Source organism: Oncorhynchus clarkii, chromosome 18, assembly GCF_045791955.1.
Source record: "Oncorhynchus clarkii lewisi isolate Uvic-CL-2024 chromosome 18, UVic_Ocla_1.0, whole genome shotgun sequence".
Classification (NCBI taxonomy): Eukaryota; Metazoa; Chordata; class Actinopteri; order Salmoniformes; family Salmonidae; genus Oncorhynchus; species Oncorhynchus clarkii.
Genome location: NC_092164.1, coordinates 68,326,946 through 68,353,454, shown reverse-complemented (window position 1 = coordinate 68,353,454; position 26,509 = coordinate 68,326,946). Strand labels below are relative to the sequence as shown.

Below are 26,509 nucleotides of genomic sequence, written 5' to 3'. Positions count from 1 at the left end.
ACAGGACATGACATTTCAAAACCTGCTTCTATGATTAGATTAGTGCAATTATGGTTAGGGGATTCACAAACTGTTCCTTTAAACAAGAGACACAGTGATGCAGTCTGACAGTCATAGAGAGGGTTAGGGTTAGGGTTAGTCAGACAGTCAAAGAGAGGTAGCGTCAGAGTGAAGAGGGGTGTGCCACTAGATATTATTTCACTTATTTCTTCATATCATTTTACTGTTCATTTTGGACCTGTTCTCCAAACCCTCAACCTGCTCCTCCTACTACAATGCCATCCCAACTTGAGAGGCTGGCTCTGTTCCGGGTCTGGTCCATGATGGTCCTGCTCTACACCTCGGACCACAGGAAGGGCTGGAGACATATCCTCCTCCACTTCCTCAGCTGCTTGACCCTGAGCCTGGCCTTGGGAGGGGCCCTCCTACTGGGCCTCTACTTCTCTCTGAACTACAGCCTAGTGGTGTGTGGAGTCACCTCAGGCTGCTGCTCACTCCTGTTGACAGCTGTCCTGTTCTGCTCCAAGAGAGTCCGCTGCTTCTCCTTGCTGTTTCTTATCTCCTGCACTATGAAGCAGGGCAGGAACCTGCTTCTGACGGCAGGCACTGGGCTGGTGATCCTCTGGAATGTCCAGAACACCTTAAGGTGGGTTAGGGTAAGGGGTGCTACGGTTAGGGTACAAATTGTTCCCTTGGGTACGAAAATATCAAAATACTGTACATGTCATGTACATTCAGAGGTCAAATTCAAACAAAATAACATTTTATTTGTCACATGCGCTGAATACATCAGGTATAGACCTAACCATGAAATGCTTACTTACAAGCCCTAAACCAACAAATGCAGTTATAAAGAAAATAGAGTTTTAAAAATATTTACTAAATAAACTAAAGTGAAAAATTCTAGTAACACAATAAAATAACAATAATGAGGCCATATACAGGGGGTACCAGTACATAGTCAATGTTAGGTTAGTCGGGGTAATTTGTACATGTCGGTGGAGGTAAAATGTAGTCAAAGTCATTTTTAAAATCAGCAGATGTCACAAAGTGCTTGTAAAGAAACCCAGCCTAAAACCCCAAAGACCAAGCAATGCAGATGTAGAAACACATCTAAGCTTATTCATCACAAAACCATTTGATGTTGCCAATTATTTTAATGATTATTTCATTGGCAAAGTGGGAAAACTTAGGCAGGAAATGTCCACGACAAACAGTGAGAAATTATATTCATGCATAAAAAAAACAAATAATGAAAGAAAAACAGTGCAAGTTTGAATTTTGTAAAGTTGGTTAGGGAGAGGTGGAAAAATTATTGTTAACTATCAAAAAGGACAAACCTCCTTGCATTGACAACTTTGATGGAAAGCTACTGAGGATGATAGCTGACTCCATAGCCACTCCTATCTGTCATATTTTTTTTTATCTGAGCCTAGTAATTCCGCTTCCCAAGAGTGGTAAAGTGACCTTTACTGGTTCTAACAGCAGACCTATAAACTTGCCTGCAGCTCTTAGCAAACTGTTGGAAAAAATTGTGTTTGACCAAATACAATGCTATTTCTCTGTAAACAAATTAACAACAGACTTTCAGCATGCTTATAGAGAAGGGCACTCAACATGTACTGCACTGACACAAATGACTGATAAAATAAATTGATAATAAGAAGATTGTGGGAGCTGTACTGTTAGATTTTAGTGCAGCCTTTGATATTATTGACCAGAACCTGTTGTTGAAAAAACGTAAGTGCTATCGCTTTTCAACCTCTGCCATACCGTGGATTTAGAGCTATCTATCGAACTCAAAGCGTTTTCTTTAATGGAAGCTTCTTTAATGTCAAACATGTAAAGTGTGGTGTACTGCAGGGCAGCTCTCTAGACCCTCTACTCTTTTCTATTTTTACCAATGACCTGCCACTGTCATTAAACAAAGCTTGTGTGTTCATGAATGCTGATGACTCAACCATATACACATCAGCAATCACAGCTAATGAAGTTACTGAAACCCTTAACAATGAGTTGCAGTCTGTTTTGGAATGGGTGGCCAGTAATAAACTGCTCCTGAACATCTCTAAAACTAAGAGCATTGTATTTGGTACAAATCATTCCTTAAGTGCTAGACCTCAGCTGAATCTGGTAATGAATGGTGTGGCTGTTGAACAAGTTGAGGAGACTAAATTACTTGGCGTTACCTTAGATTGTAAACTGTCATGGTCAAACATATAGATTCAATGGTTGCAAAGATGAGGAGAGGTCTGGCCGTAATAAAGAGATGCTTTGCTTTTTTGACACCACTCTCCAAAAAGCCAATTCTGCAGGCTCTAGTTGTGTAATCTTGATTATTGTCCAGTCGTGTGGGTCAGTGCTGCAAGGAAAGATCTAGTTAAGCTGCGTTTGCTCTTAATTGTAATCAGAGGGCTGATATAAATACTATGCATGCCAGTCTTTCTTGGCCAAGAGTTGAGGAGAGACTTACTGCATCACTTCTTTTGATAAAATCCCAAATTGTTTGCATAGTCAACTTACACACAGCTCTGACACACACACTTATCCCACCAGATATGCCACCAGTGGTCTTTTCATAGTCCCCAAATCCAGAACAAATTCAAGAAAACATACAGTATTATATAAAGCCCTTATTGCATGGAACTTCCTTCCATCTCATATTGCTCAAATAAACAGCAAACCTGGTTTCAAAAAACAGATAAAGCAACACCTAACAGCACAACTCTCCCCTATTTGATCCATATAGTTTTTGTGTATGCATTGACATGTAGGCTGTGTGCCTTTTTAAAAATCTATGTAGTTCTGTCCTTGAGCTGTTCTCGTCTGATGATGTTCTGTATTTTTTTCATTCTGTATTATGTTTCATGTTTTGTGTGGACCCCAGGAAAAGTAGCTGCTGCTTTTGCAACAGCTAATGGAGATCCTAATAAAATACCAATTGTAAATAAGAATTTGTTCTTAACTGATTACCTAGTGAAAGGAAGGTTAAACTAAAAACAACTTAGTGGCGTTCTTTGTTGTAGAGCTATGAAAGTTATTTATTTAGATCCACATGGTTAAGACGAGTCGAGTTAAACATCACAACTCACAAATATTTTCAAAAATATCTATCAAATAATTTGCATTCAGGGAAATCTGGTCACAAACAGCGCAAGGATAAGAAACATTTTAATACCATCTGTAATTATTTTTTTATCCATTTAGTAATCAATTTATTCATCCATTCCTTCATCAGAAACCTCAGAGAAGTGTCCAGCAGTCTGGTGTGTAACCTGGAGAAGAAGAGAGTGTTGTTGGACGTCAGTCCAATAAATAACTATGTCAATCTGCTGAGGTGGGTGGGCGAGAAGCTCAACAAGTTCATAGACTTTGGAGTTGTCAAGTACGAGTCATCATTCACCGTCGGACACAGCGTTGAGTCCAACGATCTGACGGTGAAACTTCAGGATGCTGTCCGGACACTGAACACAACAGCGAAGAGCGCTGAGGTGTGCATCGACCTGGTGATGGCTGTGTTCCAGAGAGGAGTCCCGGTACTAGGGGTCACCCTGGTCATCATCACCACTACCCTGTTCCTCAGAAAATACTTCTTCAACCTCAAGTACCAGAACACTTTCATCACCAGCAGGTTTATTAGATACGATGATCAACAGAGAGCTGAGGGGAAGCCCTACCTCCTCCCTCTAAGCCCAGAGGAGGCAGATCAATTCCGCTCCATCCCATCCGCCCGCTTCACACGGAGAGAGGGCTACACCATGCTCTGGTTCCTGGTTCCAGTGCTCACCCACCTCCCAACCTGGCTCTTATTCATCTCCCTGGACGCACTGCTCTACTGGCTTATTCTGATTATCAACAAACACCTTCTGGAACTGAAACCATTCAGCATTAACCTAAAGATGAACCTAAACGTGAGTTGAACTGGAACCATTCAGCATTAACCTAAAGATAAACCTAAATGTTAGTTGCCATGCTCGGAGGTTCAGAAAACCATACAATGTCATGTCGGTACCAGTACCCCTGGTATATAGCCTCATTATTGTTATTTCACTGTGTTACTTTATATATATATTTATTTACTTTAGTTTATTAATTAAATATTTTCTTAACTATATTTTCTTAAAACTGCATGGTTGGTTGAGTGAAATGTGACAAATACAATTGTATTACATTTTATTTGAAATGTTTGATTTTAATAGGATGATAGAACATCTTGGTAACACTTTAATGAGATACTCCTCCAGAGAAAATCTAACATAATTCCAGCTCCAACCCTAACGCTAATGCTAGCTAGGTTAGGTCAAAGGCTGGCATCAATCTCTTTTTCTCTTTCCCATTCATCAGGAAGACAACAGCATCGTGTTTATCCCTCTCCCAGGGGGAGCCATCATGAAGGATTTCTCCTACACCTTCACCCTCTTTCAGGAGGATTGCCTTCCCCAGCCCTCCCTGCTCCTCTCCAGGTCTGTGTTCGGCCTGCCTGTTATCTACGTGTCCTAGACCGATGGCGCCCGAGTGGTGCAGCGGTCTAAGGCACTGAATCTCAGTGCATCTCAGTGCAAGAGGCATCACTACAGTCCCTGGTTCAATTCCAGGCTGTATCACAACCAGCCGTGATTGGGAGTCCCATAGGGAGGCACACAATTGGCCTAGCTTCGTCCAGGTTAGGGTTTGGCTGAGGTAGGCCTTCATTGTAAATAAAAATGTGTTCTTAACTGATTTGCCTAGTTAAACAAATAAAAAAAAATAACATTGTATACATGTTCAATTAATAAATTACAATTATTAATAATGTAATAGATGTTTGCTTTCATTAAGATGCTACATATTTTTCTTACCAAATTAAGTTTATGTAATATAGACTGTATCTGTCTCAGAAATACACAAACTACTTTAAAAGCACTGCAAATTACCTAGACCCATGTTGGCATATAAAACATCAATTTGGGACTGTTCAAGTTCAGTTTGGGACAGTTGAAATTGCACTTCAGGACGGTACCTGTACGGTGACAAAAGAAGGTAATTGCGAGTCCTGTCTCCAGGTCTGTGGTCGACCTGTCTGTTATATACTGGTCCTAGACCTGCAAACCCTAACCCCAACCCTCCCTGTTCGTCTCCAGGTCTCTGGTCCCACTGTCAGTTATCCTGGTTGTTCTACTGGTCCTAGACCTGCTGTCTGCCAAGATGGGTCAGCTCAAACTACTGGTCTCAGAACAGTTCTACAACGACAACGCAGACCAGAGGGTGCAGCAACTTCATGCTAAGATCAGCCACAAAAGAGCCAAGACAAGGCCTCCAACGAAGAGGACTGCTCTGCTGAGACTGCTAAAACAAGTACGGGTTCTATCATATTAGCTTCCTATAGTCCTTAAACGAGTTCATCTGACTCTGGACCAAAATCCCAACATATCCATTTCGTATAACTTAATATCATATTAGCTTCATGTAACATCTTATATTAGCTTCATATAACTTAAATGGATACGTTGGGATTTTGGAAGATTAGTCCAAGAGATCCAAATCAAATCAAAAATCAAATCAACTCGCGGGTAGCATTTTTATGTCTCTGCATGCAGTTTGAATTAAGTTGCTATCTAGCGTTAAAACAATGACTGGACGTCCATAGTCAAATCAAATCAAATTTGATTTGTCACATGTGCTGAATACAACAGGTGAACAACAGTGAAATGCTTACTTACAAGTCCTTAAACCAACAATGCAGTTTAAAGAAAATACCTAAAAAGAAAAGGAAAAAAATACAAAAAAATAAATGAAAATTACAATAATAAAAACAAATAAAAAATAAAATACTGAAAATAAATAACTAAATAAAAAAGTAAGAGATAAGAATAACAAATAGTAAAAGAGCAGCAGTACATAGCAATAGTGAGGCCATATACAGGGGGTACTGGTACAAATAAGTAGACCTTACAGTCAAATGCTTACTTACAGGCTCTAACCAACAGTGCAATTGTTAAGTTAAAAAAAGGCATTAGGTGAACAATAGATAAGTAAAGACATAAAAACAACAGTAAAAAAGACTTTGGAAAATAACAGTAGCGAGGCTATATACAGTAGCGAGTTTATATACAGTAGCGAGGCTATATACAGTAAGTAGCGAGGCTATAACAGTAGCAAGGCTATATACAGGCACCGGTTAGTCAGGCTGATTGAGGTAGTATGTACATGAAGGTATGGTTAAAGTGACTATGCATATATGATGAACAGAGAGTAGCAGTAGCGTGAAAGAGGGGTTGGTGGGTGGGTGGCTGGTGGCGGGACACAACGCAGACAGTCCAGGTAGCCAATGTGTGGGGGCACCGGTTAGTCGGGCTGATTGAGGTAGTATGTACATGAATGTATAGTTAAAGTGACTATGCATATATGATAAACAGAGAGTAGCAGCTGCGTAAAAAAGAGGGGTTGGGGGGCACACAATGCAAATAGTCCGGGTAGCCATTTGATTTCCTGTTCAGGAGTCTTATGGCTTGGTGGGTAAAAACTGTTGAGAAGCCTTTTGGTCCTAGACTTGGCCCTCCGGTACCGCTTGCCATGTGGTAGTAGAGAGAATAGCCTATGACTGGTGTGGCTGGGATCATTGACAATTTTTAGGGCCTTCGTCTGACACCGCCTGGTGTAGAGGTCCTGGATGGCAGGCAGCTTAGCCCCAGTGATGTACTGGGCCATACGCACTACCCTCTGTAGGCCGAGCAGTTGCCGTACCAGGCAGTGCAAATAGTCTGGGTAGACATTTGATTACCAGGAGTCTTATGGCTTGGGGGGTAAAAACTGTTGAGAAGCCTTTTTGTCCTTTTTGTCCTAGACTTGGCACTCCGGTATCGCTTGCCATGCGGTAGTAGAGAGAACAATCTATGACAATCTATGACTGGGGTGGCTGGGGCCTTCCTCTGACACCGCCTTGTGTAGAGGTCCTGGATGGCAGGCAGCTAAGCCCCTGTGATGTACTGGGCCGTACACACTACCCTCTGTAGTGCCTTGAGGTCAGAGGCCGAGCAATTGCCGTACCAGGCAGTGATGCAACCAGTCAGGATGCTCTCGATGTTACAGCTGTAGAACCTTTTAAGGATCTCAGGACCAATGCCACATCTTTTTAGTTTCCTGAGGTGGAATAGGCTTTGTCGTGCCCTCTTCATGATTGTCTTGGTGTGTTTTGGTTTCTAAGCTGGTCATGCTCAGTACTGTGCAGCCGTCTTTCGACTCTGTCAATCACCGCATTCTTATCGTCAGACTCAACAGCCCTGGTTTTTCTAATGACTGTCTTGCCTGGTCCACCAACTACTTCTCAGATAGAGTTCAGTGTGTTAAATCGGAGGGCCTGTTGTCCGGATCTCTGGCAGTCTCTATGGGGTGCCACAGAGTTCAATTCTCGGGCCGACTCTTTTCTCTGTATATATCAATGATGTCGCTCTTACTGCTGGTGATTCTCTGATTCACCTCTACGCAGACAACACCATTCTGTATACTTCTTTTCCTTCATTGGACACTGTGTTAACAAACCTCCAGATGAGCTTCAATGTCATACAACACTCTGTTGGTTCCACTTTTATGGGCTCCGTTATTTACTTAACAAGTAAGGAACACTCAAAATGTGCACTTATAAATCATAAAAATTTTATCCATATACAGCTGTAGACAGAAATCAAATATCAAACATTAGACATACAACTGATCTCTCTCCTGTGTTCTGCCCCCAACAAAAGAGAGACAGGATCTGATCGCACAAGGTGCAATCTCCAAGATTGCACCTTGTGGTGTGATTTCCTCTGTCAACCCTGCATGTGTAGCTAAAAGAACAAGTTATTCTTAACACAAGGTTTCTGAGAACCTGTCTCAGCGGTATGCAAATCTGCCCTTATTTCAGAGAAAAACAGACATAGTCTCTCTGTGTCTCGCTATCACCCTCAGTCCCTTTTCTCACCTTTTCTCACAGATGCGGGGCTGCGGGTTTTGGCAGAGAGCTAGACACAGAGAGGCCTCAATGTTCAGCTATACAGTGAGCATAAGTACAATGGCACATAAGCAAATTAATAACAACATAATCAATGGTGGGGGTCTTTAGAAAAATGTTAATCCTTCAACTCCTTCCGTGGCCTCCAAATGCTCTTAAATGCTAGTAAAACAAAAACTAAATGCATGCTCTTCAACCGATCACTGCCCACACCTGCCCTCCCATCTAGCATCACTACTCTGGACGGTTCTGACTTAGAATATGTGGACAACTATAAATACCTAGGTGTATGGTTAGACTGTAAATTCTCCTCAAGAGTCACATTAAGCATCTCCAATCCAAAATTAAATCTAGAATCGGCTTCCTGTTTCGCAACAAAGCCTCTTTCACTTAAGCTGCTAAACATACCCTCGTAAAACTGACTCTCGTACCGATCCTCGACTTCAGCGATGTCATTTACAAAATAGCCTCCAACACTCTACTCAACAAATTGGATGCAGTCTATCACAGTGCCATCCGTTTTGTCACCAAGCCCCATATACTAACCACCACTGCGACATGTATGCTCTCGTTGGCTGGCCCTCGCCTCATATTCGTCGCCAAACCTACTGGCTCCAGGTCATCTATAAGTCTTTGCTAGGTAAAGCCACGCCTTATCTCAGCTCACTGGTCCCTATAGCAACACCAACCCATAGCACGCTTTCCAGCAGGTATATCTCACTGGTCATCCCCAAAGCCAACTCCTCCTTTGGCCGCCTTTCCTTCCAGTTCTCTGCTGCCAATGACTGGAAGGAATTGCAAAAATCACTGAAGCTGGAGACTAATATCTCCCTCACTAGCTTTAAGCATCAGCTGTCAGAGCAGCTTACCGATCATTGCACCTGTGCACAGCCCATATATAAATAGCTCTAACCCAACTACCTCATCCCCAGTATTGTTATTTATTTTGCACCCCAGTATCTCTACTTGCACATCATCATCTACACATTATCACTCCAGCGTTAATTCAAAATTGTCATTTATTTCGCCACTATGGCCTATTTATTGCCTTAACTCCCTTATCTTACTGTGTTGTTAGTGTCGCACTGCTTTGCTTTATCTTGGCCAGGTCGCAGTTTTAAATGAGAACTTGTTCAACTGGCCTACCTGGTTAAAAAAAAGGTGGGGAAAAAAATATATATTTTTATAGCGTCATCATTTTAGCTTCATATAACTTCATATCATACGTGAATCACCACCTAGATTCAGTCCCAACATTTTAACATCTGTTTTTTACATGGATAAAAGTAGACTCAGATCTACAAAATGGCATATCAAACATTGCATTTGAGGAAACAATGGGAAAGTAATTCTGCTTTGAAAGTTGGTGAACTTGTATACTCACTTTTGAGAAAACCGTCTTTCAAAGTTTTGGTACTACTATTGGAGAGCCCTTCTTTGTTTACACCCATTCAGCATTGTTCACACTCTCTTAAGCCTTAGCCCCACCCATCTCTTTAAGGGTTGATCTGTGCTTTCTGTACTAACTTGCCAGCTACTTCCAGACATTTAAGAGAGAGAGAACATCTCACTGAACATTACTCGCCCTATCAGAGCTGGTTAAGCTGTTATGTTATCCAGAGCATTGGTGACTGCAACTGTGCTGTCAGATTGTCCGTTACTAAATGCAGAGTGTTTCGCATTCAGAGCGCACACTCGACACTCTGGCCAATAAGTAGGGTTGATTTGTTGCCAACGTTTACTGACACTGGACATATTCAACGGGTGTTGAGCATTCAAAAAATGCATCAGTTATTCTGCTCTCTGCCACACTAAGACGAGAGTCTTTTGTTAAGAAATGTAGCTAGATAGCTAGCTAGGTAAACAATGAAACCCAACGCATGACGTAACGGTAGTTAGCGAGCCAGACAGCTAACGTTAGCTAGCTAGCTAACAGTACACTTTAACTTGAAATGAAAATACTTTGTCAAATTCATATATCTTCTTCATGTAACGTCACATCATATTAGAATCATAACGTAATATCATATTTGTATTTATTATGGATCCCCAAGGGAGCAGCTACTCTTCCTGGGGTCCAGGAAGAGTTATTACAGAATTCACAACACACTAAGTGTGCGCCTTCAGGCCCATACTCCACTACAACATATCTACAACATAAAATCCATGTGTATGTGTGTGTACAGTACGTGTGTTATCATGTGTGTATGCATATGTCTGTGCCTATATTTGTGTTACTTCACAGTCCCCGCTGTTCCATAAGGTGTATTTCTACCTGCTTTTTAAATCTGATTCTACTGCTTCTACTACATCAGTTACCAGATGTGGAATATAGTTCCATGTAGTCATGGCTCTGTGTAGTACTGTGCACCTCCCACAGTCTGTTTTGGACTTGGGGACTGTAACAAGACCTCTGGTGGCATGTCTTGTGGGGTATGCATGGGTGTCCGAGCTGTTTGCTAGTATTTTAAACAGACAGCTCAGTACCTTCAGCTTGGCAATATTGACTCAAGATGGGGGTTGCTTTCCTCTATCCGTAGCCATTTGATATGTCTGCCATATATAACCATGCTTGAGAAAGCCTCAGGTAGTTTACGACAGGTGCATTAGGGAATGTTATTCTCAGTTACAATTAAATACTAAAACTGTACTTAAGAAGCCTCTTAAGATACTACAATGTCAATCTCTCTTCCACTTTGAGCCATGAGAAATTGACATGCCAAATTCAAATAAATTACTATAAAAATCAAACTTTCATTAAATCACACATGCAAGATAGCAAAATAAAGCTACACTTGTTGTGAATCCAGCCAATATGTCAGATTTCAAAAAGGCTTTTAGGCGAAAGCAAACAATGCTATTATTTGAGGATAGCACCTCCGTAAACAAAGAGAGAAACCATTTTTCAACCAGTGTTTTTCTGGATCAAACGCGCCAAATATATTGACATTTTGGATATATATATCAATGGAATTAATCGAACAAAAAGGACCAATTGTGATGTTTATGGGACATATTGGAGTGCCAACAAAAGAAGCTCGTCAAAGGTAATGCATGTTTTATATTTTATTTCTGCGTTTTGTGTAGCGTCTGCAGGGTTGAAATATGCTACCCTCTTTGTTTACTATTGTGCTATCATCAGATAATAGCTTCTTATGCTTTTGCCGAAAAGCCTTTTTAAAATCTGACATGTTGGCTGGATTCACAACGAGTGTAGCTTTAATTTAGTATTTTACGTGTGATTTAATGAAAGTTAGATTTTTATATCATTTTATTTGAATTTGCAGTGCTGCATTTTCCCTGGCTTTTTGCCAAGTGAGACGCTAGCGTCCCCTATCCTAGAGAGGTTAAGTGTTGCAGTAATTTCAGTCGTTGTAGAAGCTGACGTGTATAGTGTTGAGTCATCTGCATACATAAACACACTGGCTTTACTCAAAGCCAGTAACATGTCATTTGTAAAGATTGAAAAAAACAAGAGGCCTAAACAGCTATCCTGGGGAATACCTGCATCTACCTGTCGGCGCCGGCGCCAACAGAGATGGTCGCCTCGCTTCGCGGTCCTAGCAAACTATGCAGTATTTTTTTTTTTTTACATTGGTACCCCAGGTAATCTTAGGTTTTATTACATACAGTCGGGAGGAACTACTGGATTTAAGAGCAACGTCAACTCACCATCATTACAACCAGGAATACGACTTTCTCGAAGCGGATCCTGTGTTTTGCCCACCACCCAGGACAATGGATCGGATCCCAGCCGGCGAACCAAAACAACGTTGCCGTGAAAGGGGCAGATGAAGCGGTCTTCTGGTCAGGCTCCGGAGACGGGCACATTGCGCACTGCTCCAGAGCATACTACTCGCTAATGTCCAGTCTCTTGACAACAAGGTTGATGAAATCCGAGCAAGGGTAGTATTCCAGAGAGACATAAGAGACTGTAACGTTCTTTGCTTCACGGAAACACGGCTCACTCGAGACACGCTATCGGAGTCGGTACAGCCAGCTGGTTTCTTCACGCATCGCGCTGACAGAAACAAGCATCTTTCTGGTAAGAAGAGGGGTGGGGGGGGTAATGCCTTATGATTAACGAGACGTGGTGTGATCATAACAACATACAGGAACTCAAGTCCTTCTGTTCTCCTGACTTACCTCACAATACCTCACAATCAAATGTCGACCGCATTATCTACCAAGAGAATTATCTTCGATTATAATCACAGCCACATATATTCACCCCCAAGCAGACACATCGACGGCCCTGAACGAACTTTATTTGACTCTATTTAAACTGGAAACCACATATCCTAGGCTGCATTCATAGCTGGGGAATTTAACAAGGCTAATCTGAAAACAAGACTCCCTAAATTCTATCAGTATATTGATTGTGCTACCAGGGCTGGTAAAACCCTGGATCATTGTTATTCTAACTTCCACGACGCATATAAGGCCCTCCCCCGCCCTCCTTTTGGAAAAGCTGACGACGACTCCATTTTGTTGCTCCCACCCTATAGACAGAGACTAAAACCGGAAGCTCCCGCGCTCAGGTCTGTTGAATGCTGGTCCGACCAATCTGATTCCACGTCTCAAGATTGCTTCGATCACGTGGAGTGGGATAAGTTTCGCACTGCGTCAAACAACAACATTGACGAATACGCTGATTCGGTGAGCGAGTTTATTAGCAAGTGCATCAGCGATGTCGTACCCACAGCAACCATTAAAACATTCCCAAACCAGAAACCGTGGATTTATGACAGCATTCGGGCGAAACTTAAAGTGCGAACACCTGCTTTTAATCAGGGCAAGGAGACCGGAAACATGACCGAATACAAACAGTGTAGCTATTCCCTCCGCAAGGCAATCAAACAAGCTAAGCTTCAGTATAGAGACATAGTAGAGTCGCAATTCAACGGCTCAGACACAAGAGGTATGTGGCAGGGTCTACAGTCAATCACGGATTACAAAAAGAAAACCAGCCCCGTCGCGGACCAGGATGTCTTGCTCCCAGACAGACTAAAGAACTTCTTTGCTCGCTTTGAGGACAATACAGTGCCACTGACACGGCGCGCTACCAAAACCTGTGGACTCTCCTTCACTGCAGCCAACGTGAGTAAAACATTTAAACGTGTTAACCCTCGCAAGGCTGCAGGCCCTGATGGCATCCCCAGCCGCGCCTCAGAGCATGCGCAGACCAGCTGGCTGGTGTGTTTACGGACATATTCAATCAATCCTTATCCCAGTCTGCTGTTCCCACATGCTTCAAGAGGGCCACCATTGTTCCTGTCCCCAAGAAAGCTGTTCCCAAGGTAACTGAGCTAAACGACTACCGCCCCATAGCACTCACTTCCGTCATCATGAAGTGCTTTGAAAGACTTGTCAAGGACCAAATCATCTCCACCCTACCTGACACCCTAGACCCACTCCAATAGGTTCACAGACGACGCAATCACAACCACACTGCACACTGCCCTAACCCATCTGGACAAGAGGAATACCTATGTGAGAATGCTGTTCATCGACTACAGCTCAGCAATTAACACCATAGTACCCTCCAAACTAATCATCAACTCATCATCAAGACCCTAGGTCTCGACCCCACCCTGTGCAACTGGGTACTGGACTTCCTGACGGGCCGCCCCCAGGTGGTGAGGGTAGGTAACAACATCTCCACCCCGCTGATCCTTAACACTGGGGCCCCACAAGGGTGCGTTCTGAGCCCTCTCCTGTACTCCCTGTTCACCCATGACTGCGTGGCCATGCTCGCCTCCAACTCAATCATAAAGTTTGCAGATGAAACTACAGTGGTAGGCTTGATTACCAACAACGACGAGACGGCCTACAGGGAGGAGGTGAGGGCCCTCGGAGTGGGGTGTCAGGAAATTAACCTCACACTCAACGTCAACAAAACAAAGGAGATGATCGTGGACTTCAGGAAACAGCAAAGGGAGCACCCCCCTGTCCACATCGACGGGACAGTAGTGGAGAGGGTAGTAAGTTCCTCGGCATACACATCACGGAAAAACTGAATTGGTCCACCCACACAGACAGCATGGTGAAGAAGGCGCAGCAGCGCCTCTTCAACCTCAGGAGGCTGAAGAAATTTGTCTTGTCACCAAAAGCACTCACAAACTTACATGATTTCTTAATTTGCAGTTCGTTTGCCAATCAGTTGGGCTGCCATATTTATTTGCCAAACCTTTTGCCTCATCCCTCACAACCATAAAAAAAATCAATTCCTCGTCAATCAAAGGGGATTTAACAGTTTTTATAGTCATTTTCTTAATGGGTGCATGCTTGAATAAGCAATTTCATAAATGTGTCAAGTGCAGTGTCTGGTGACTCCTCACTACACACCACAGACCAGCTAATATTCTTTACATCTTTAACATATGAATCACTACAAAACTTATTGTATGACCTCTTATACACAATATTAGGCCCAGCCTTTGGAACTTTGGTTTTCCTAGATATATCTATTATATTGTGATCACTACATCCTATGGATTTGGATACTGCTTTAAAGCAAATGACTGCAGCATTAGTAAAGATGTGATCAATACATGTTGATGTATGTTAGTTTCATAATGTATTGTTGCCTTCATATAAAATCATAACATTTTAGCTTCATATAGCATCATATCATATTAGCTTCATACAACATCATATTGGCTTCATATAACGTCATATCATAATCATTTCATAAAACGTCATATCATATACATTTCATATAACGTCATATAATATCATATTACCTTTATATAACTTAATGTCATATTAGCTTCACTTATCAGTTGTTGTTAGCTTCTTTAATATGATATCTACTAAATATAACGTATTATATTAGCTTCATATAACTTCATAAAACATATCACATTACCTTTATATAGTGTAATTTCATCAGCTTTAAATGACTCCATAAAACATCATATAATATTAGGTTGAAGTAACATATTATATTAGCTGCATATACTGTAACTTAATATCTACTTCATAAAACATAACATCACCTTCACATGAGATTTACTTTATATAACTCCTTATCATTTAATTATATATAATGTCACATCATATGAGCATCGTATATCCACATATCATAAGCTTCATATAACTTCAAGTCATATTCACTTCACATAATATCTTATGTCAGCTTCATATACATAAATATAACCTCTACTTCATATAACATATTATATTAGCTTCATAATGTCATATCATATTAGCTCCATAACTTAATATCATATCTATTTCATTTAACGTATTTTATTATATTAAAATAATGTCATAACCTCATAAAACATCATATCATATTACCTTCATATATCTATTAACTTCCCACATCACATCATAATTTTAGCTTCATATATCGTCATATCATATCGATGTCATGTAACATCATGTCATATTAGTTTCAAATAACTTAATATTATGTCAACTTCATATAACGGCATATCATATTAGCTTGAAATAACAACATTATGTAGTATAATGGCGCCGGAGGGGTTGCAGTTTTACGGGTTCCTAACCAACTGTGCAATTTTTTTATTATTTTTTTGCATTGTTTGTAACTTATTTTGTACATAAAGATGCTGCTATCGTCTCTTATGACCAAAGAGATCATCTGGACATCAGAACAGAAATTACTCACCTTGAACTGGACAAAGATTTTTCTTAATGAGACCAGGCCCAAATACCCGTCATTTGCGTGAAGAAAAGGCGGAGATACAGAGGGAGAAGGTTGGGGTGCCTTGTGAGGATTCGGAGGCGAGTGAGTAAGTCACCATTACCATCGGTTCTATTGGCTAACGTGCAATCACTGGAAAACAAATTGGATGCGCTACGGTCGAGACTATCCTACCAATGGGACATTCAAAACTGTTATATCTTATGTTTCACAGAGTCGTGGCTGAACGACGACAAAACTAATATAGAGCTGGCTGGGTTTTCCGTGCATCGGCAGGACAGAGCAGCTACGTCTGGTAAGACGAGGGGTGGGGGTGTGTGTATTTGTCAATCACTGCTGTTGCGTGATGTCTAATATTAAAGAAGTCTCGAGATATTGCCCGCCTGAGGTAGAATACCTCATGATAAACTGTAGGCCACACTACCTACCAAGACAGTTCTCATCGATATTATTTGTCACCATCTATTTAGCTAAATAGAAAGCCGATTCTAGATTTGATTTTGGATTGGAGATGTTTGATATGAGTCTGGAAGGAGAGTTTACAGTCTAGCCAGACACCTAGGTACTTATAGATCTCCACATATTCTAGGTCGGAATAGGCAGCAAACGGTTGAAAAGCATGCATTTGGTTTTACTAGAGTTTAAGAGCAGTTGGAGGCCACGGAAGGAGTGTTGTATGGCATGGAAGCTCGTTTGGAGGTTAGTTAGCACAGTGTCCAAGGAAGGGCCAGAAGTATACAGAATGGTGTCGTCTGTGTAGAGGTGGATCAGGGAATCGCCCGCAGCAAGAGCAACATCATTGATATATACAGAGAAAAGAGTCGGCCTGAGAATTGAACCCTGTGGCACCCCCATAGAGACCGCCAGAGGACCGGACAACATGCCCTCCAATTTGACACACTGAACTCTGTCTGCAAAGTAGTTGGTGAACCAGGCAAGGCAGTCATTAGAAAAACAGAGGCTACTGAGTCTGCCGATAAGAATATGGTGATTGACAGAGTCGAAAGCCTTGGCCAGGTCGATGAAGACAGTGCACAGTGCACAGTGCTGTCTTTTATTGATGGCGGTTATGATATCGTTTAGTACCTTGAGCGTGGCTGAGGTGCACCCGTGACCGGCTCGGAAACCATATTGCACAGCGGAGAAGGTACGGTGGGATTCAGGATGGTCAGTGATCTGTTTGTTGACTTGGCTTTCGGAGACCTTAGATAGGCAGGGCAGGATGGATATAGGTCTGTAACAGTTTGGGTCCAGGGTGTCTCCCCCTTTGAAGAGGGGGATGACCGCGGCAGCTTTTCAGTCCTTGGGGATCTCAGACGATATGAAAGAGAGGTTGAACAGGCTGGTAATATGGGTTGCGACAATGGCGGCGGATAGTTTCAGAAATAGAGGGTCCAGATTGTCAAGCCCAGCTGATTTGTACGGGTCCAGGTTTTGCAGCTCTTTCAGAACATCTGCTATCTGGATTTGGGTAAAGGAGAAGCTGGGGAGGCTTGGGCGAGTAGCTGCGGGTCGGGGCGGAGCTGTTGGCCGAGGTTGGAGTAGCCAGGAGGAAGGCATGGCCAGCTGTTGAGAAATGCTTGTTGAAGTTTTCGATTATCATGGATTTATCGGTGGTGACCGTGTTACCTAGCCTCAGTGCAGTGGGTAGCATGGAGGAGGTGCTCTTGTTCTCCATGGACTTTACAGTGTCCCAGAACTTTTTGGAGTTAGAGCTGCAGGATGCAAATTTCTGCTTGAAAAAGCTGGCCTTTGCTTTCCTGACTGACTGCGTGTATTGGTTCCTGACTTTCCTGAACAGTTGCATATCGCGGGGACTATTCGATGCTATTGCAGAACGCCACAGGATGTTTTTGTGCTGGTCAAGGGCAGTCAGGTCTGGGGTGAACCAAGGACTATATCTGTTCTTAGTTCTGCATTTTTTGAACGGAGCATGCTTATCTAAGATGGTGAGGAAGTTACTTTTAAAGAATGACCAGGCATCCTCAACTGACGGGATGAGGTCAATATCCTTCCAGGATACCCGGGCCAGGTCGATTAGAAAGGCCTGCTTGCAGAAGTGTTTTAGGGAGCATTTGACAGTGATTAGGGGTGGTCGTTTGACTGCAGACCCGTAGCGGATACAGGCAATGAGGCAGTGATCGCTGAGATCCTGATTGAAGACAGTGGAGGTGTGTTTGGAGGGCCAGTTGGTCAGGATAACGTCTATGAGGGTGCCATTGTTTACAGATTTAGGGTTGTTCCCTGGTGGTTCCTTTATGATTTGTGTGAGATTGAGGGCATCTATCTTAGATTGTAGGACTGCCGGGGTGTTAAGCATATCCCAGTTTAGGTCACTTAGCAGAACAAACTCTGAAGCTAGATGGGGGGGCGATCAATTCACAAATGGTGTCCATGGTACAGCTGGGAGCTGAGGGGAGTCGGTAGCAGGCGGCAACAGTGAGAGACTTATTTCTGGAGAGATACATTTTTTAAATTAGAAGTTTGAACGGTTTGGGTATGGACCTGGAAAGTATGACAATACTTTGCAGGCTATCTCTGCAGTAGACTGCAACTCCTCCCCCTTTGGCATTCCTATCTTGACGGAAAATGTTATAGTTGGGTATGGAAATCTCAGAATTTTTGGTGGCCTTCCTAAGCCAGGATTCAGACACAGCAAGGACATCGGGGTTGGCAGAATGTGCTAAAGCAGTGAGTAAAACAAACTTAGGGAGGAGGCTTCTGATGTTGACATGCATGAAACCAAGGCTTTTTCGATCACAGAAGTCAACAAATGAGGGTGCCTGGGGACATCCATAATTATCCAGAAGCGGCGCCCCTAGTGGCCTTTAATGAAGGCAAACTTAAATCCTGAAGACCTAATTCCTACCAGCATGTCACAAGTGCAACCAGAGGAAAAAAAAATTCTAGACCACCTTTACTCCACACACAAAGCTCTCCCTCGCCCTCCATTTGGTAGATCTGACCATAATTCTATCCTCCTGATTCCTGCAAAAACTAAAGCAGAAAGTACCAGTAACTCGTTCAATATAGAAGTGGTCAGATGATGCGGATGCTACGCTACAGGACTATTTTGCTAGCACAGACTGGAATATGTTCCGTGATTCATCCAATGGCATTGAGGAGTATACCATCTCAGTCACCGGCTTCATCAATAAATGCATAGACGTCATCCCGGCATTGACCATACGTACATATCCCAACCAGAAGCCATGGATTACAGGCAACATCCGCACTGAGCTAAAGGCTAGAGATGCCGCTTTCAATGGGCGTGACATTAATCCGGACGCTTATACGAAACCCTGCTATTTCCACAGACAAAACATTAAACAGGCAAAGCGTTAATACAGGACTAAGATTGAATCCTACTACACTGGCTCTGATGCTCGTAGGACGTGGCAGGGCTTGCAAACTATTAGAAACTACAAAGGGAAACCCAGCCGTGAGCTGCCCAGTGACGCAAGCCTACCAGACGAGCTAAGTGCCTTTTATGCCCGCTTCGAGGCAAGCAACACTGAAACATGCTTGAGAGCACCAGCTATTCTGGATGACTGTGTGATCACGCTCTCCGTAGCCGATGTGAGCAAGACCTTTAAACAGGTCAACATTCACAAGGTCGTGGGGCCAGACAGATTACCAGAGTGTGTACTCAGAGCATGCGCGGAACAACTGGCAAGTGTCATCACTGACACTTTCATTCTATGTAGTCTGTAATACCAACATGTATCAAGCAGACCATCATAGTCCCTGTGCCCAAGAATGCTAGAATAACCTGCCTAAATGATTGCCGCCCAGTAGCACTCACATCGGTAGCCATGAAGTGCTTTGAAAGGCTGGTCATGGCTCACATCCATACCATCATCCCAGAAACCCTAGACCCACTCCAATTCGCATACCAACCCAACAGATCCACAGATGAAGCAATCTGAATCACACTCCACACAGCCTTTCCCCCCTGGACAAAAGGATCACCTATGTGAGAATGCTGTTCATTGACTACAGCTCAGCATTCAACACCATAGTGCCCACATAGCTCATCACTAGACTAAACACCTTCCTCTGCGACTGGATCCTGGATTTCCTGATGGGCCGCCCACAAGTGGTAAGGGTAGGCAACAACACATCTGCCACGCTGATCCTCAACACGGGGGCCGCTAAGGGGTGTGTGCTTAGTCCCCTCCTGTACTCCCTTGTTCACCCACGACTGCATGGCCAGGCATGACTTCAACACCATTAAGTTTGCTGATGAAACAGTGGTAGGCCTGATTACAGACAATGATAAGACAGTCTATAGGGATGAGGTCAGAGACCTGGCAGTGTGGTGCCAGGACAACAAAGTAGATAATCGTGGACTACAGGAATAGGAGTGGAGCGGGTTGAGAGTTTCAAGTTCCTTGGTGTCCACATCACCAACGAACTATCATGGTCCAAAAACACCAAGACAGTCATTTAGAGGGCACGACAAAACCTATTCCCCCTCAGGAGAGTGAAAAGATTTGACATGGGTCCCCAGATCCTCAAAATGTTATACAGATGGACAATCGAGAGCATCCTGACCGGTTGCATCACCGCCTGGTAAGGCAACTGTTAGGCATCCGACCATAAGGCGCTACAAATGGTAGTGCGTACGACCCAGTACATCACTGGGGCCAAGCTTCCTACCATCCAGGACCTCTATACTAGGCAGTGTCAAAGGAGGGCCCAAACAATTGTCAAAGACTCCAGTCACCCAAGTCATAGCATAATTACTTCATATAATGTATTATATTAGCTTCATATAACATTAACTTCTTATACAGTAACAGTCAAAAGTTTGGACACACCAACTCATTCAAGGGTTTTTCTTTATTTCTACATTGTAGAATAATAATGAAGACATCAAAACTATGAAATAACACATATGGAATCATGTAGTAAACAAGAAAAGTGTTCAACAAATCAAAATATATTTGAGATTATTCAAAGTAGCCACCCTTTGCTTTTATGACAGCTTTGCTCACTCTTGGCATTCTCTCAACCAAGCTTCATGAGGTAGTCACCTGGAATGCATTTCAATTAACAGGTGTGGCCCGTAAAAAGTTAATTTGTGTAATTTCTTTCCTTCCCATTGCGTTTCAGCCTATCAATTGTGTTGCAACAAGGTAGGGGTGGTATTTAGACGATAGCCCTATTTGGTGAAAGACCAAGTCCATATTAATGGCAAGAACAGCTCAAATAAGCAAAGAGAAACGACAGTCCATCATTACTTTAAGACATGAAGGTCAGTCAATTTGGACATTTCAAGAACTTTGAAAGTTTCTTCAAGTGCAGTTGCAAAAACCATCAAGAGCTATGATGAAACTGGCTCTCATGAGGACCGCCACAGGAATGGAAGATGTGATGGTTGGCATTCAGGCCAAAGAGTCCAACTTGGTTTCATCAGACCAGAGAATCTTGTTTCTCATGGTCTGAGAGTCTTTAGGTGCCTTTTGGTAAACTCCAAGAGGGCTGTCATGTGCCTTTTATTGAGGAGTGGCTTCCGTTATGCCACTCTACCATAAAGGCCAGATTGTTGGAGTGCTGCAGAGATGGTTGTCCTTCTGGAAAGTTCTCCCATCTCCACAAAGGAACTCTAGAGCTCTGTCAGAGTGACCATTGGGTTCTTGGTCATCTCCCTGACCAAGGCCCTCCTCCCTTGATTGCTTAGCTCTAGGAAGAGCCTTGACGATTCCAAACTTCTTCCATTTAAGAATGATGTTGTCCACTGTGTTCTTGGGGACCTTCAATGCTGCATTTTTTTGTACCTTTCCCCAGATCTGTGCCTCGACATAATCCTGTCTCGAACCTTTTACGGACAGTTTTACGGCCATCCTCATGGCTTGGTTTTTGCTCTGACATGCACTGTCAACTGTGGGACCTTATATAGACAAGTGTGTGCCTTTCTAAACCATGTCCAATCAATAGAATTTACCACAGGTGGACTCCAATCAATTTGAAGAAACATCTCAAGGATGATCAATGGAATCAGGATGCACCTGTGCTCAATTCTGAGTCTTAGCAAAGGGTCTGAATTCTTATGTAAATAAGGTATTTCGGTTTTTCATTTGCAATAAATGTGCCAACATTTCTATAAACCAGTTTTTGCTTTGTCATCATGGGGTATTGTGTGTAGATTGCTTAAGAAAATGTTTTATTTAATCCATTTTAGAATAAGGTTGTAACGTAACATAATGTGGAAAAAGTCAAGGGGTCTGAATACTTTCCGAAGGCACTGTATCATATCACACTAGCTTCATATAATGTCATATCATATCAACTTCATATAAATGTATCATATCAACTTCATATAACATTTTAGCTTCAGAAAACTTAATTTACTAGCTACTTCATGAAACTTCCTATAACATTACCTCCATATAACATCATATCATATTAACTACGTATAACTCCAAAACGTCATATCGTACTACCTTCATATATAAGTTCATACCATATTATCTTCATATAATGTCATATCATATCAATTTCATATAATGTCATATCAACTTGAAATAACATCATATCATATTAGCTTCATGAAATGTCTTATATTAACTTCATATAACTTAACATCAAATCAACTTTCTTTAGCTCTGAAGTTGCATTCTAGTCATTCATTGAAATGATTACATAATGTGAAGAAGTGATGTCTTATTCTTATTCTTTATTTTATTGCAGAAAAGCTTCTGGTTTCCACTGTTCTTCCACACTGCAAAGGAGAATGATATGCGTCTCACCTGAAGAAATCCAAAACAGTGATCATCTGGGAAATTGATTTTTGCTTTGTCATGCATTCAGGCAATCACCTGTAGAATTACTTAGACCTAGGACTAGATTCAATTTTGTTTTGAATTGCATTGCTATGTTGTGTAAATGTTGCGCAAAGATCAACAGTTTATTGTAATCGCGGTAAATATGTCTTGTATTATAAACCAATTTCTATAGTTAGTGTGTGAATAAGTTTGTTGTACAAAGGATTGGGCTCCAAAACTATCAAAAATATGGCTTTGACTTCATTAAAGTAAATCTCAGAGTAATCTTCTCTTCTTTGCTTTGATGTTGTCTTTATGAATAAGATACAGTTGAAGTCGCAAGTTTACATACACCTTAGCCAAATACATTTAAACTCCGTTTTTACCCATTCCTGACATTTAATCCTAATAAAAATTCCCTGTCTTAAGTCAGTTAGAATAATAGTAGAGAGAATTATTTATCTCAGCTTTTATTTCTTTCATCACGATGGTCATTATGGCCAAATAGTTATATTTTTGTTTCATCAGACCAGAGGACATTTCTCCAAAGAGTACGATCTTTGTCCCCATGTGCAGTTGCAAACCATAGTCTGGCTTTTTATGGCTGTTTTGAAGCAGTGGCTTCTTCCTTGCTGAGCGGCCTTTCAGGTTATGTCGATATAGGACTTGTTTTACTGTGGATATAGATACTTTGTACCTGTTTCCTCCAGCATTTCCACAAGGTCCTTTTCTGTTGTTCTGGGATTGATTTGAACTTTTCGCACCAAAGTACATTCATCTCTAGGAGACAGAATGCGTCTCCTTCCTGAGCGGTATGACGGCTGTGTGGTCCATGGTGTTTATACTTGCGTACTATTGTTTGTACAGATGAACGTGGTACCTCCAGGCGTTTGGAAATTGCTCCCAAGGATGAACCAGACGTGGAGATCTACACATTTTTTTTCTGAGGTCTTGGGTGATTTATTTTGATTTCCCCATGATGTCAAGCAAAGAGGAACTGAGTTTGAAGGTAGGGCTAGAAATACATACACAGGTACACCTCCAATTGACTCAAATGATGTCAATTAGCCTATCAGAAGCTTCGAAAGCCATTACATAATTTTCTGGAATTTTCCAAGATGTTTAAAGGCACAGTCAACTTAGTGTATGTTAACTTCTGACCCACTGGAATTGTGAAAAGTGAAATAATCTGTCTGTAAACAATTGTTGGAAAAATGACTTGTGTCATGCACAAAGTAGATGTCCTAACGACTTGCCAAAACTATAGTTTGTTAACAAGAAATGTGTGGAGTGGTTGAATTAATGACTCCAACATAAGTGTTTGTAAACTTCCGACTTCAACTGTACATGCATTTAAATTGTGCTCTAACGCTCATAAATATGCCTTTGATTTCATTAAAGTAAACCTCAAACATAAAGCAATCTTCTCTTTTTTTATTGTCTTTATATGCATTACAATGGCAACGGCAATGTCTTCCAACTGCAAGAAGTCCTCTAGCAATGTCTGATCTTTTACTTATGTGTTTTGTTAGACAACTTTTTAGGCTTTCAAGGTGTTGGTCTGATGGGAATCTGTGACGTCATCTTGTTTGAGGAACAATAAATAACAAAAGAGGATAGCCCCAACTGTGCCATGTCGTGATTTACCTGGACCACCTGTTGAGATGTGCCTCTTGTTAAGTAGCCTACCTGGTTAAATAAAGGTGAAATATATATATATATTTTTTTAAGTAAGTGCCATTTTACTAAAATAAGGGTCTAAAAAGCAATATATTTACATTCACCAGACACAAAACAACTATCTAGGTTTGTTGCATCAGAAATTAATAAATAGGTGTTAAAAAAATTATATTTTATGTTGTTATCATCAGATGTAGATTTGATTGACTTTATATACATATTTTATATAAATATATATGTGAGTCAGCCTTTGGTCCATATATATTTATATATATATATATATATATATTTATATATATATATATATATATATATATATAAAGGAAGATGTATTGATGGGGTTCTGAAGGAGGTTTACAACACCTGTGGTATATGTGTGGCAATGGCGGAATAACAATAAAACTTGTTAACTATGATCGATGGTGTTGGTTGTTCTTGCTCACAGTTACTAACAAATCTGCACATTTCATCAACAAGCAATGTAAATTCACAAATATCAATGAATCTGTTTTCAAATGGTCAATCATGAACATATTGAAACAAACCCCAACAACTCAATGACTCAGTCTTTGGTCCATTCAAAATAGTAAATAGTGAACATGTCGAAACAACCCCCAACAACTCACTGAGTCAGTCTTTGGTCCATTAAACATCCCCACTGAATGTTCAATCTTTCTAGAGGCCTGCTGGCCCTCTCAGACCTGTGCAGTGTCTGAGGCACTATGTCCGAAGCTTCTGTCACACTCATAGTATCTTCTGTCACATCCCCATTTGTTCTCGTTTTTTTCCATTGTGTGTCCAGTAGCAGTATGCCGGTGTCCTGAGTGTCCTCAAACGTCTCCTGAGTTCTCAAAAGATTTTGTCCATTGCGCCGATACACAGCCCCATTTTCTTTCCTGACTGTATACGACCAAGGCGCAACCTCCTTTAATCCTATAGCCTTTCTATCCCATGAATCTGGACCCCGAATTCGAACCACATCCTGAGTTGCCAACGGTAACAACTGTTGGAGAATAATCAGAATTAGTTGGTAACATAGGTAAGATGTTTTATATTCATCATATGTTTGTAAGTCACTTCTCATCAGAATGTTATTTTTGTATAAAACTGTGGCGGGGTTGCAGTATCTGGTCTCTGTCAAGACTAAGTTGCTTGGGCCGGAGAGAGGGGAGAGGTCAAGCGTGTATCTCTTGGCTCCACAATGTCTGTGTGCCAGTCAATGTCTGTGTGCCAGGATTTTATATATGGCTGTTGATATGGAGGATTTGCTGGGTTCTGAGTTTGAGAAAAGAGCATAGTTTAGGAGACAAAGCTGAACGATAAATTATGCCTAATGCTGTCTGGGTATGTCTGTCTTTGCTATAAAGGATCTCAGTTGCAATGTGTAAGGAACTCTCAGAGAATTCATTGATAGACACTGAATTCATCTGAGAGTCACAGGGTTGTGATGGAGCTCATATAATTAAAGATGGACTTTGTGATAACTAACTCTGACTTGTGTGTGGTTTGCTCTCATGATTTGGTAAATACAGAAAATTTCCACGACACAACACTCTAGCAGTTTTGTCGTAGTAGAATTTTTGTCTTGACCTCAGCTGTAGGGCCCTATCCTTCACTAGTAATGGGCAGTCATTCAGACAGAAACTAGGCAACCTGGAACGCAACTTGCGCCCCATTAAGATTTCTGCAGGTGACCAGCCAAATTCCAAGCGAGCTGCTCTGTAAGACAATAAAGCCAAGTACGGATCAGTCCCACTGTGCTGCCTTTTTTCTCTTCACAATTTGCACACCTTTTTCAGCCTTTCCATTACTTCTAGGATATAGCAGACTAGAGAATATATGTCTGAACTCATAATGCTCTGCAAACATCTTAAACTCACTGCAAGCAAACTGAGGTGCATTATCAGAAACCACAACTAGGGGAATCCCATGCCTAGCAAAAAATTATTTCAAGTGCAAAATGAAAGTCTTTGCTGTTGTGCTGGACAAGACTGCAATTTCAGGGTAATTTGACAAGTAGTCGAGAGTCAACAAACAGTCCTTACCATTGCAGTGAAACAAGTCGACTCCAACCTTCTCCCAGGCTGTGGTGGGTACCTCTCCCTTACCCATGGGCTCCTTGGGCAGTCTATAATGAAATTTGAGACATGTGCCACAATTTCCCACCATTTGCTAAATGTCAGAATGTATATTGGCCAATAAAGGGACTCTTTGGCCCTTCGCTTACATTTCTCAGCTCCCAGATGTCCTTCGTGTACTATCTTTAGCATCTCCTGACACATTGAAGTAGGTATCACCATTCTGTTATTCTTCAACAGCACACCATTTACCCCTGACAGCTCTGTGCTTAGTGGGAAATACTGCTTACAAGAGCCTTTTTGCCAGCCATTTTCCAGATTATGGATCACCTTGGAA

At 41.7% G+C, this 26,509-nt stretch overlaps 1 protein-coding gene across 1 annotated transcript; it reads left to right on the top strand.

The window, feature by feature from the left end:
- On the top strand, positions 1–23,832 carry LOC139372791 (dendritic cell-specific transmembrane protein-like). Its single transcript, XM_071112594.1, has 5 exons — positions 1–646; positions 3,239–3,911; positions 4,345–4,463; positions 5,121–5,334; positions 22,341–23,832. Exons 1-5 carry the CDS (start codon positions 276–278, stop codon positions 22,401–22,403), a joined length of 1,440 nt encoding a protein of 479 aa, XP_070968695.1. The 5' UTR covers positions 1–275; the 3' UTR covers positions 22,404–23,832.
- The last annotated feature ends 2,677 nt before the right edge of the window (positions 23,833–26,509 follow it).

Coding starts and splice junctions, on each gene's coding strand:
- LOC139372791 (XM_071112594.1), top strand. CDS start 276: ATGCCATCCCAACTTGAGAGGCTGGCTCTGTTCCGGGTCTGGTCCATG. Junction 647..3,238: donor AATGTCCAGAACACCTTAAG/GTGGGTTAGGGT, acceptor TTCCTTCATCAG/AAACCTCAGAGAAGTGTCCA. Junction 5,335..22,340: donor TGCTGAGACTGCTAAAACAA/GTACGGGTTCTA, acceptor ATTTTATTGCAG/AAAAGCTTCTGGTTTCCACT.